Source organism: Felis catus, chromosome B1 (genome assembly GCF_018350175.1).
Source record: "Felis catus isolate Fca126 chromosome B1, F.catus_Fca126_mat1.0, whole genome shotgun sequence".
Taxonomy (NCBI): domain Eukaryota; kingdom Metazoa; phylum Chordata; class Mammalia; order Carnivora; family Felidae; genus Felis; species Felis catus.
The window spans coordinates 32,678,140-32,691,481 of record NC_058371.1 but is presented as its reverse complement, the minus strand read 5'-3'; the positions used below and the strand labels follow the sequence as shown (position 1 = coordinate 32,691,481).

Genomic DNA, 13,342 nt, shown 5'->3' with positions numbered 1-13,342 from the left:
AAGCACCATTTAAAGGAGGAAGGAAAAAACATTTCAAAGTCCACTTTACCTTTAAAAATACCTTATGCCCTATAGTGGGCCTCTAAGAACACCTGTTACATCTCCAGCCAGGCTGGTCGTTGCACTGCCCTACGCACCTCCCCCACATCCAACATTTTTATTCTCTCTCTGTGGTTACTCTCTACCCCCCCCCCCACACCTACCCCGCACACCCCTCCTGCCCTCTGAATTCTCCTTTGCTCAAATGGAATTACAGTGTAAAAGTGTGGTTCAAAACACTTGGAATTTGGAGTTAAAGAAACCTTCAAATCCCGTTTTCTCCATATTCTAGAAACGTGCCTTTGGACAAGTGTTCTAATCTCTCCGATGGCCCTCTTTTTTTTCATCTACACTAACAGCATGTACACTTTGGTAAGGGTTGAGGTGTAAATGAGGTGATGCATCAGAATAGTGTCTATTACAGAGCCCATGCTGACTGAGCGTCCCTGCTCTGGGTTTGTGCTGGTCACTGCTGTCATCCTCACGTCCTCCGTCGTCCACGGCACTCACTACCCTAGACTAGTCATTTCTTGTGTCCTCTGAGCCTTTGTGATTTTGACCAGCTGTGTCACCTGTTGATTGGGTATGTGCCCCGGTGGCTTCGTTGGCCACCTCTTTTGTGGGTGTGGCTCGTACTAGACCGTGCTTGAGGATGGGTACTCCCAAGGTCGTTTTCTTCTTTGTTTTTTTTTTAAGATTTAAAAAGCCAGAACACTGGGTGCTCAGGAATGGAGCTGAATTGATAACTCAGCTGTATTTTCTTTTCTTTTTTTTTTTAATGTTTATGTTTCAAGAGACAGAGCGTGAGCGGGCGAGGGACAGAGAGAGGGACAGAGGGACAGAGGGAGACACAGAATCTGAAGCAGGCTCCAGGCTTCGAGCTGTCAGCACAGAGCCCGACACAGGGCTCGAACTCAGAAACCACGAGATCATGACCTGAGCCAAAGTCGGATGTCTAACCGACTGAGCCACTCAGGTGCCCCTCAGATATATTTTCAAGAACCAAACATCTTTCTTGTTTCGTTTTTAGTGGATGACAAGACCCATTTGTTGATCTTTTCATCCCATTTCCATTAAGTCCACCTGTTTGAGTTACCTACCTGCCACATAATCACTTTTGTGATTCAGATCTCATAAGGGGATTAAATGGAGAAATTATGTACATATACACGTACACAGTTTACAAATGATAAACTACCCATTTTTTTAAATCCCAAGCTGACTTTTCACTATATGATGTTTTGTTTGTCTGTTTCATTCTTTCTGAGTCTCAGAACAATATGACTATACAAATCTCCAGTGCTCAAGAATCATCCTCAAGTCTGGGCTAATTCTTTGAACCCGTTTCATTCTCTTTTTTCCTCTTGTTCTCTGAGTGTTTTTTCCAGTTGTCAAATCTAAGAAGCCCCTATAGAAGCTTTTCTCTGTTTGAGTCCAACAAAATAGGATTCATACCAAGCCTCAGTTTATTTATTTACAATTTTGTAGTTTTGTGGCAGTGGCGGTTAAATAGCACTTTTGTCCGAAGAGCCACATGTCTGGATGTGCACTAGATTCCTTGTTTCCTCTAGACCGGGCGTCGATCCAAGGCTTTCCAAAACGTCCACAGGATACCCCGAAGTGCTAGGCCTTAGGGAGAATAAAGACATAGGAAAGATGGTCTCTTTCAACTTCAGTTAGAGTGATCAGATAGCATACACACACCTTTGGGGCAAAGGTTTCCATTTCTGTGGCGTCGACAAAAGACAAAAAACGAAGACAGACAGAAGCTGAAAGATGGGCATTGTGGGCTGGGGTTGTGACAGTGGGATTTGAGCCACAGCCCTGAAGACAACATAGAACTTGAGCCACCAGGAGGTACAGCGTAAGAGAAGGCGCCCGAGAGAGAGGCTGGGATTACTTAAAGGGTGTGTTTCTCCTAGCCTGGCCACCCCCCGCCCCCTGCTGCTAGGACCTTGGACAGTGCTCATTAACGGTGCTGGAATGACAGAGTACGGAACGCGGGCATTTGTCTCTACTTCCACCCTTCCAGGCTCCTAGAACATTGCCGGAAACATAAATACCTCTCCAGCTCTGGAGAAGTGTTTGCGCTCCTGGTCAGCAGCCTGTTGGAGAACCTCTTGGACTACAGAACCATTATCATGCATGACGAGAGCAAGGAGAACCGCATGAGCTGTACCGTTAACGTGCTGGTAGGTCCCAAGACCCTGGGTTGGCGAGAGGGCATTGCAGGGCCAGCCCCACAAGCACAGCTCAGCTCTGAGTCGATCTCACAGGCCCAGAGGTGCCCTGAGGCCACCTTTACAGAGTCTGTGTCCTGCTGAGTCTCATGGGAGCAGCTGACTCAGCTTTGGACTCCGATATCAGCTGCCACACAGACCTGGAGAATAAAAGTGGACACAGGGATAGAAAATGCCACATTAGCTCTTAACTCAGCTCTTACTTGAAGGCCATCTTCCACCTGTTTCTGTGCCTTGTTTATATCTGGTTGCTTTATTGTTTGGAAATATTGGGCATAGGTGAATATGCATCAGAAACCCTGTACCATGAGGGGAAAGTCATGGAATCCTCATGGTGCCAGAGCTCTGTGGTCTTGCCTTTCCCAGATATGTGTAACTGGGACCACCGACCTCAGAAGCATAGGCTGCCATGAATTCCTCTGCTTAATAGACAGGAAGAACCTGGCACCACTGACTGCCTGAGAAAGGAGAGACCATCAGTTGACTTGAGTATCAGTTGGCTGTTTGTTCACTTAGAGGATTTCCCTCGTGTTTTAGACGAACGGTCCTAAAAACGTTCTGTAGTTTATCTTCTTTATAAATGATCGCTTCCTTTCTTTGTAGGGGTATTTGTTAAAGGGTAAAATTAAGTCTGGAAAGGTGACTCTGTTAAAAAGCAAAAGTCGTGGTTTGGCCATTTTTGATAACCTTTGGTTTACTTCGGTATTTTTGACTCCCTTTTCTCGGTAGAATTTTTACAAAGAAAAGAAGAGAGAGGACATATACATAAGGTAAGCTGAAGGAGATTTCTGCTTTTGCCATTTATGCCATGGCTTTATCATTTATGTCTTCAGTTAACAAATACTAAGTCCCAACACCACGCTTGCTGCTTTGAGAGACACCAAAAAGTGTGTCATCTGCCCCGGGCCCCCCCAAAAGGGTAAACTCTCTAGACAGATATGGAAGCACAGTACATAGGGAGACTGGTGTCGCGATTCCAGGAAAAGATAGAAGACTGGCCAGAGCAGTCGGGAAGCAGTCAGCAGAGGCATGGCCATGTGCCTTCCTGTCCAGGACTGCTGAAGTCCTGACCACAAAACGAACTTGGATTTAAACTGTGTGTATTTTCTTAGGGAGAGATTCCATAGTTCTTATTAGCTTCTCGGGGGGGGGGGGGGGGAGTGGGGTCCGTGACAATTTTTTTTTTTAATGTTTATTTATGTTTGAGAGAGAGAGAACGCAAGCAGGGGAGGGGCAGAGAGAGAGAGGGAGACACAGAATCCGAAGCAGGCTCCAGGCTCCGAGCTGTCAGCACAGAGTCCTCTGCGGCACTCGAACCCACGAACCGTGCCATCATAACCTGAGCTGAAGTCGGACGCTTAACCGACCGAGCCACCCAGGCGCCCCATGATGCTAAAAAAAGAAAAAAATTAAGCATGCCCGTGTCAAACAAAAAGTACAGTAGGGTAGATGGAATGGGAAAGATACACAGGCAGGAAGCGGCACAGAGGGTTAAGTGGATGCAAAGACGGGAAGTGATAGATTCCTTGGTCTGTGCGAAGGAGGAGGGGAGAAAAGATGGGGAAGAGGCCGTGGTCTGGTTGCCTAATGAGGTGACCCTGAGCCCCAGAGCACCTCCTGTGTCCCCTTCTTACCAGGTACTTGTACAAGCTGCGGGATTTGCACCGAGACTCAGAGAACTACACAGAAGCCGCCTACACACTTCTCCTACATGCTGAGCTTCTGCAGGTAAGTCGGTGGGGGAGGCTTTTTTCCACCGGGTGGGAGCCAACGGGCCAGCCCTTTGGGACCAAATCCTGCAGGCTTCCTGATTCTGACGGGAAAGAGCCTTGTCCAAGGGAGACCCCTGTAACCCAAGAGTAGTCGAATACCATCTAAAACAAGCACAGCGAGGGGCGCCTGGGTGGCGCAGTCGGTTAAGCGTCCGACTTCAGCCAGGTGACGATCTCGCGGTCTGTGGGTTCGAGCCCCACGTCGGGCTCTGTGCTGACAGCTCAGAGCCTGGAGCCTGCTTCCGATTCTGTGTCTCCCTCTCTCTCTGCCCCTCCCCCGTTCATGCTCTGTCTCTCTCTGCCCCCAAAATAAATAAACGTTGGAAAAAAAATTTTAAAACAAGCACGGCGAATTTCCTGACCAGTGTTGGGAAAATGCCGGTTATCATTTATTTAAAACTCCTTTGGAAGCAGAGCACAGCTCACAGGTCCCTAGTAATGGACAGTCTAACTGAAGAAACCAAACACGTTGATTAATATACGCAGCATATTCATAGATGTAAAAAAAAAAAAAATTGTGCCACTGTCAAGAAATAAGTTGCAAATGAACGTAGCAGTACTTTCCTATCTATACTCTCTTGCTGGGTAAAAGCATGCCATGGGTAGAAGCACATCTGTACATCATGGTGTGTAATTATTCCTGGTCCCGACCAGTCCTCTAACTTTGGATTCTCGTATGAGCCGCTTCTTTCAACATCACAGTGTCGGAGTGACCGATAGACAGCTCACGCTTCACCCGGCAGTAACTGTTATTTCCCTCTGTGGGTGGGGGATGACCCATTCCTACCTTCTCCTTTGTGCCCGTTTTACCAAAGCGCACCTCGGTCTACCCAGGCGCTCCGGCAAATACCTGTTGTAATCTTTTCTTCACCGCCTGCCCCCCTGTCGTGGCTGAGCAAGAATCATGGGCCTGTAGAGTTAGTGAACACCTCTGTCAGGGCACAGACTTTGGGGTGGGGGGGGGTGGGGGGGGGGAGAAGCAGTTAAGATTTAGTCTCTTAGAAAATTTGAAGTCTGTAGTACAGTATTGTTGTCTGTAATCATTATGCGTTAGATGTCCAGGATTTATTTATTCTCTGGCCGTACTGGTACCCTTCAAGGACATCTTCTTGATGCCTTGGTGCCTTCTGTTTGCATGTGTTTGGCTTTGTTAGGTTCCGTACATAAGAGATACCACACAGCATTCATATAGTATTTGCCTTTCTCGGTCTGGCTTGTTTCACTTAGCATAATGCCCTCAGGGTCCATGCACGTTGCCGGGAAAGGCAGGATTTCCTTCTTTTCTCGTGGCTGAATGCTATCCAATTGCATACATCTTCCGCAGTTTCTTTATCCATGTATCCATTGCTAGGCGCTTAGGTTGTTTCCTTGTCTTGGCTATTGTGAATCACGGTGCAGTGAACGCAGGAGCGTAGAGATCTTTTAGAGATCCTGATGTCATGTCCTTTCCATCCACTTTTATTTATTTATTTATTTATTTTAATGTTTATTTATTTTTGAGAGAGAGAGAGACAGAGCGTGAGTGGGGGAGGAGCAGAGCGAGAGGGAGACACAGAATCCGAAGCAGGCTCCAGGCTCCGAGCTGTCGGCACAGAGCCCGACGCGGGGCTCGAACCCACAAACTGTGAGATCGTGACCTGAGCCGAAGTCGGACACTTCACCGACTGAGCCACCCAGGCACCCCTTTTCTATCCACTTTTTTTTTTTTTAAATCTCCATTGCTGTCGTCCTGGTCCATTGTCTCTCCCCTAGAGCACCATGATAGCCTCCTATCGGATCTCTTTGTCTCTGTTCTTGCCCCAGCAATTAATTTTCTTGTATAACTTAATTTTTATTTTATACGAAAAGAACACAGGTACGTTGTTCTTAGCTCTGTGATTAAACACAGGACTCCTCTGCCTCACCACGTCCCCAGGGCAACCATTCACAATCCATATTCAAGTTCAGGGCGCTAAAAAGCTTATTGTGGGGGGGTGGGGGGTGGGGGAGGGCTGGTTGACTGTGGAATGATCACAAAGAGACTCCCGTGTGTCAGTGACCGTAGGTCTTTTCATTTGTGCTGCTCAGAAAGTTAAACACCCTACCCTGGCATAAAGAATGCGGGGTGGATGCAACTACGCCCCACCCAGGTAGCTACTGGATTTCGGGTGCCGTTTACGAAGTACGGTCCGTAATTTTCCTCACTGGGATGATAGTCCGTCTTTATCACGTAGTAAAGGGCTATACAGGGCAAGTCTCTTTTGTAGATTTGCTCAACTTTTGCATGGTCTGAATGAGTACTCCATCCATGCACCAGCACCACACTGCCTCATAGTGTGTTTTACTCCCTGGTAGTTACTCTTCACGGCTGTGCTTTTTTCTGAGTTTTCCACCCCATTCCTCTTGGTTTGTTTTTCCATAAGGACTTTGGAATCATGAAATTTAACCAGAGATCTAGGGAGAATTTCCATGCTTATGGAGTAGCTGTTTTCTCATCCAAAAGCATGATAGGACTTTCCGTTTGTTTCCATTTGTCTGCTTTTGTGAATGTGTTAAACGTTTTCGGATGGAAGTCTTGCATATTCCTTGTTATGGTGACTCCTAAATACCTCTTCTCTTTACTTTAATTACGGCAAAATGCACATAACATAAAATGTATTGTTTAAACCATTTTTAAACCTTTCGATAAACTTTTTGTTTTTAATGTTTGTTTATTTTTGAGAGAGAGAGCATGAGCAGGGGAGGGGCAGAGAGTGAGGGGGACAGAGGATCCGAAGTAAGCTCTGTGCTAACAGCAGTGAGCCGTGATGGGGGCTCGAACTCACGAACCAGGAGATCATGACCTGAGCCGAAGTCGATGCTTAACTGACTGAGCCACCAGGCATCCCTATTTAAACCATTTTTAAGTGTACCATTCAGTTTCTTTATGTACATTCACGTTGTGGGGGCGCCTGGGTGGCTCAGTCAGTTGAGCCTCCGACTTCGGCTCAGATCGTGATCTTACGGTTGGTAAGTTCAAGCCCTGCATTGGGATCCGTGCTGACAACTCAGAGCCTGGAGCCTGCTTCGGATTCTGTGGCTTCCTCTCTCTCTGCCCCTCCCCTGCTCGTGCTTGCTCGCTCGCTCTCTCTCTCTCTCTCTCTCTCAAAAATAAACATTTAAAAAATTTTATTAAAAAAAAAGTACATTCACGTTGTGGTGCCTGGATTATCTTCGCATTTTGCGTTTTTTCTGTTGGGGTCTTCTATTTTTCAGAGTGATCGTCTATTTATAGGAAATTCGTCTCTAAATTATTTCTGAGTGTGTTAATTTTTGTGCCGCTACTTAATTCTGTCACTGTCGGGGGTAGTTTTTCAGGTGACATGCTTTATGAAGGGATGGATTATGAAGAATAGAGTCTTGGTCTATACACAGTGATAGGTGTACCCCCTCCTTCCCACTGTTATACTTCTAATTTTTTTCTTTCATCCAATTGTCTGAGTGACACTTTCACTGAACGGCAGCTTTGCTGGCCGGCACCCTCGCCTTTTTCCTAACTTTTCACGTTCAGCGTGACACTTGTTTTGAAGCTGGCATGTGCCTTTTGGGGGGAGGGGGGTAATTTTTGTGCTTCATAAATAATCTAAACACTGCAATACGGCCAAGTTGAAAATATACACAAATTTGACTTTTACTAGCTGAATACTTGTTACATCGATCTCCTTTGATTAATTGACTTAGTTAATCACCGCGTTATGTTAATTTCTTTTGTTCCTTTTGTTTGTTTTTCAGTGGTCTGACAAGCCCTGTGTACCCCATTTGCTTCAGAGGGACAGTTACTATGTTTATACCCAGCAAGAGCTCAAAGAAAAGCTGTATCAAGAGATCATTTCATACTTTGACAAAGGCAAAGTGAGTTTGGTTTTTGTTTGTTTGTTTGTTTGTTTGTTTGTTTTTTTGTAGTGGGGGGGGAAGAAATTGGCTGCAATATTGCAATGCCTTTCTGATGCTAACTACCCACGGTTAGCACAGACCCCTCAGGTGAAGGAGATAGTCTCCAGTAAAACAGCCCTCTCTTTAGACAACCAGCCACAGTTTGGGGGACTCTGGACCACCCACACGTATGACCAGCTGACAATAAATTTGAGCGGAGAGGGTCCTATGACGCCCTCAAATTTGATAATACGCCAGAACAACTAACACAACTTGGTAAAGTGCTGTGCTTACGATTACGAGTTTTATCTCAAAGGGCCCAAATCAGAACCAGCCAAATGAAGAAACACACAGGACACGGTCTAGGAGCGTCCCGAATGCAGGGCTTCTGTGTCCTGTCCCTGTGGATTCAGGTCACATCACTCTCCTAGCAACGCGATGTGTTCACCATTCGGGATCTGACCTGAGCTCCTCCTGTGCATAGAGTCTTTGCTGGGGTTGAAGGCCTCGTTAACTGACTCAGTGGCCACACGAGCGAACTCAGTGCCCAGCAGCCCTCTCCCCCCTGGAGGTCAAGCTGATACCGTGTAGTTCAAGGCCCCAGCCCTCTAATCCCATGCGCTGCGGTTCTGGCAAGGCCAGTGCCCATTCTGAGACAGACCACAGGCCCAGTGTGTGTCACTTCATTAGTAGAACTTCAGGTGTGGTCTGAGGGTCCCGCCAGAAACAACAGAGTCACTCTCATCACTGGGGACATTCCAAGAGTTTAGAAGTCCCCTCTTAGGAACTTGGGGACTGCACGAATTTTTTTCGAACAGTGACTCATGACTCACTCTTTTCTAATTCCCATGTGTCTCTTGGAATTCTGGTATTTTTCATGGGAGAGGAAATGGAGAGAGAAATTGAAGAAGTCAGTAGACATCAGTTATCTTGAAGACGCGTAACCCCATGGAGAACGTACCGGGCGACCCAGGGCCTGGCTCTCCATGACCCTAATTTCATCACTTAGGTATTGCTGAGTGCCAAGAGCCAGCACCATCATTTTGAGTGCATTCTCTAGAGATTGTAGGCACATGGCATGCCTGGGTGGTTACTTGCCAGACTGCACAGGTAATAAGCAACCTGATTGCTCCAGGGGCTCTCGGGAAGGTAAAATAAACATGTGAACTGGGCAGGAAATTGCGGAGTCTCTGGTTAACTGGAGGAAGCATGTTCAGCTGAAAGGCTTTAAAAAAAGAATTTTTTTTTTTAACGTTTTATTTATTTTTGAGAGAGACAGAGACAGTGTGAGCGGGGGAGGGGCAGGGAGAGAGGGAGTCACAGAATCTGAAGCAGGCTCCAGGCTCCGAGCTGTCAGCACAGAGCCCGATGCGGGGCTCGAACCCACGAACCGTGAGGTCATGACCTGAGCCGAAGTTGGACGCTCAACCGACGGAGCCACCCAGGCGCCTCAACGTTTATTTATTTTTAAGAGACAGAGTGCAAGCAGGGGAGGGGCAGAGAGACAGGGAGATACAGAATCTGAAGCAGGCTCCAGGCTCCGAGCTGTCAGCACAGAGCCCGATGCAGGGCTCAAACTCACCAGTCGTGAGATCATGACCTGAGCCGAAGTCGGGCGCTTCACCGACTGAGCCACCCAGGCGCCCCTAGCTGAAAGGCTTTTACAATGGAGAAAATAGTATAGAAGGGATAAACGGGGTGGGGGGGGGGAAGAAAAAATGGTGTGCTATCCAAACAAAACATCCTAGAGTTGACACGTTTCAGGTCTGGGTAGTTCTTACGGACTGCCACTTCTGGCCACTATTCCTGGTTGATCAGTGCAACTTGTTGGTTAAAAGTAGACAAATGAAGAAGCCAACACATCCTTCAGAATGGGAGAAGATGTTTGCAAATGACATATCGGTTAAAAGGCTAGTATCCAAAATCTAGAAAGAACTTACCAAACTCAACACCTGAAAAACAATCCGGTTAAGAAATGGGCCCAAGACATGAATAGACTTCTTTTCCAAAAAAGATGTCCAGATGGCTAGCAGACACATGAAAAGATGCTCAACATCATTCATCATCAGGGAAACTTATATCAAAACTACGATGAGATACCACTTCACATCTGTCAAAATGGCTCAGATCAACACAAGAAACAACAGAGGTTGGCGAGGATGCAGAGAAAGGGGAACCCTCCTTACCCTGTTGGTGGGAATGCAAACTGGTGAAGCCACTTTGGAAAACAGTATCGAGGTTCCTCAAAAACTTAAAAATAGAACTACCCCATGACCCAGCAATTTCACTACTGGATATTTCCCCAGTGGATACAAAAATACTGATTCCGAGGGACACATGCACCCTGATGTTTATAGCAGCACTATCAATAATAGCCAAATTATGGAAAGAGCACAAATGTCCATCGACTGATGAGTGGATAAAGAAGGCATGGCATATATATACAATGGAATATTACTCAGCCATCAAAAAGAGCGAAATCTTGCAACATTGTGGATGGAGCTAGAGTGTATTATGCTGAGCAAAATAAATCAGTAGGAGAAAGACAAATACCATATTATTTCACTCGTGTGTGGAATTTAAGAACAAAATAGATGAACATAGGGGGAAAACAGACAAACCATAAAACAGACCCTTAACTATGGGGAACAAATTGAGGATTGATGGGGAAGTGGGTAGGGGGTGGGATAAATGGGTGATGGGTATTAAGGGGGGCACTTGTTGGGATGAGCACTGGGTGTTGTATGGGAGTGATGAATCACTAAATTCTATTCCTGAGACAAATATTACACTATATGTTAACTAACTGGAATTTAAATAAAAACTATAAGCAAACAAATTAATTTATAAAAGCCAGATAATCACCTTAATAAAATAGCTACCATCCATTTAGTACTGGTTACTCTTTTTGGTGATTTCCAGACTTCCCTTTCTAATTTAATTCTCCTTAAAACCCTATTAGGTAGATATTGTATCTTTTTTACAGGTGACAAACTTGAGGCCCAGAGAGCAAGTATATTTGCTCAAACACTTTGCTCTCTGCACCCCTTTGCCCTCTTAAACATCATTGAGGATCCCAAAGAGCTTTCTTCCCCCTGGATTATATTTATTGATACTTCTACTCTTAGAAATCGAAACAGAAAATCTTAAAATATTTGCTTATTTGTTCTCTTAAGGCCATTTTTACTACTAATATAAATCATATGTATTAAAAATAAGTATATATTCCAGGGGCGCCTGGGTGTGGCTCAGTCGGTTGAGCGTTCGACCTCAGCTCATGTCATGATCTCACGGTCTGTGAGTTCGAGCCCCACGTCGGGCTCTGTGCCGGCAGCTCAGAGCCTGGAGCCTGCTTCTGATCCCGTGTCTCCCTCTCTCTCTCTCTGCCCCTCCACCGCTTGTGCTCTCTGTCTCTCAAAAATAAATTTAAAAATGTTAAAAAAAAAATAACTATACATTCCATAAAAATAGTGATACGAGTAGCATCGTTTGACACGTTTGCAAATCTCTTCAGCATCTGGCTGAACAGGAGACAGCAGGATTCTCCTGTCTGCTTCTGTGTTCAGTCTCTCGCGGTATTACACCTGTTGTCGTCCGTGGGAAACCCCGCTGTACAAGAGGATGGGGCTTGGGAAAGGCAAATAGCGTTATTGTTACTAAGGAGATAACGTTGCCTTCTGGTCCCCCTAATAGGGTCTTGGGGACTCGCGGAGACCAGGGACCACACTCTGAGAAGCGCCGTGCTCGGCCATCTCCCTGCCTCTTACATAACTTAGCATTTGGAGAGAACTTCTCTGATACTGTTGACTGGCTTCCAGCTCCAGATTCACCTGATCTGGAATGGGTTCCATATGGCAGATTGCAGAGCCTTTGCCGGGTTCCAGGCACTGAAGTTTCAGAGGGGCCGAAGTTGGCAAATGATTTTTAGAAGACTTAATTTTAAAATGTGTTATAACCGTATGTGAACTGTCCCTACATTCCTTCAGCACCCAGAAACAATGGAACACAGCACCTGGTTAATAAGGATCAAGTAGGAAATTACCAGATGCTGTGTTATTTATAGTGTCCATCTAAGAGGCGTTTCATGAACTATCAAAATGAACCGAGGGCTCAGTCTGGGATGCCAGCCTCAGGCACCACATATGTGCAGTAGGCTGTAACTGAGGCAGTCATAAATGGTTTAAAAAGGCATTTTTCTTAAAACTCCCGTTGGCTGAGTAGATAGTTTGGTTAGGAATAGGGAATCAGGGGCGCCTGGGGGGCTCAGTCGGTTAAGCGTCCGACTTCGGCTCCAGTCATGATCTCGCGGTTCGTGGGTTCGAGCCCCGCGTCGGGCTCTGTGCTGACAGCTCGGAGCCTGGAGCCTGCTTCGGATTCTGTGTCTCCCTCTCTCTGTGCCCCTCCCCTGATGGCGCTCCGTCTCTTTCTCTCAAAAATGAATAAAAAGTTGGGGCGCCTGGGTGGCGCAGTCGGTTAAGCGTCCGACTTCAGCCAGGTCACGATCTCGCGGTCCGTGAGTTCGAGCCCCGCGTGGGGCTCTGGGCTGATGGCTCAGAGCCTGGAGCCTGTTTCCGATTCTGTGTCTCCCTTTCTCTCTGCCCCTCCCCCGTTCATGCTCTGTCTCTCTCTGTCCCAAAAATAAATAAAAAACGTTGAAAAAAAAAATGAATAAAAAGCATTAAAAAAAAAAAAAAGGGAATCAGTGCTCTAAATTAGAGAAACAGCTTCCCGAATTGCACGCAACAGTATGGTTAGCCTTTCTTCCATTTTCTTCTCCTCCCAAACATCCTTATTCAAAGTGCACACACACACATACACACACCCCAGAATCAGAACCAGAGCTCACACCAACTTCCTTTCCCCTCTGACAAGACTTGCATGCTTTCAAAACCCAGGTTTGGGAACTGGTTCCTCTCAACTCTCCGTGGTCTTTCGTGCTTTGCCCTTTAAATGCCGTATCGCGTTGTTTAGGACGCACGGTATTCTTCATGTTCTTGCAAATAGAGTTATAGAAGATGTGCCCTGGAAAGCAGCCAAGGTACAGTAGCGTCATCATGTCAGAAAAAGACAAAGGTTTGGTTGATCCAGGAGGTGAGGCGTGGTGAGAATGTCTGCAGAAACTCAACCCACCTGACTCCTTAGTCACTGTCAGCGACGCTCCCGTGACTTTCACAGAGGGATCACCGACTGCTTTGTTCTCCGCTTGTAACCCTACCTTTCTTTTTCTGAAGATGTGGGAGAAGGCCATCAAACTGAGCAAAGAGTTGGCTGAGACCTACGAGAGCAAAGTATTCGACTACGAGGGCCTTGGCAACCTGCTGGTGAGTCCCGGTCAGAATATATATCAAGCCTCCAGAAGGAGTGTGAAAATCAGCATTCAGGCACATGTTTTAGAACATT

At 46.3% G+C, this 13,342-nt stretch overlaps 1 protein-coding gene across 5 annotated transcripts in view; it reads left to right on the top strand.

The window, feature by feature from the left end:
• DOCK5 (dedicator of cytokinesis 5) overlaps positions 1–13,342 on the top strand; it is a 225,202-nt gene that overhangs the window by 174,971 nt on the left and 36,889 nt on the right. For all 5 annotated transcript variants that reach the window (XM_045055373.1, XM_045055372.1, XM_023252463.2 and 2 more), the window contains 5 exons: positions 2,072–2,231; positions 3,009–3,049; positions 3,917–4,007; positions 7,802–7,921; positions 13,174–13,263. In XM_045055373.1, coding sequence (XP_044911308.1) covers positions 2,072–2,231; positions 3,009–3,049; positions 3,917–4,007; positions 7,802–7,921; positions 13,174–13,263 — 502 coding nt within the window. The remainder of the gene's footprint in view (positions 1–2,071; positions 2,232–3,008; positions 3,050–3,916; positions 4,008–7,801; positions 7,922–13,173; positions 13,264–13,342) is intronic.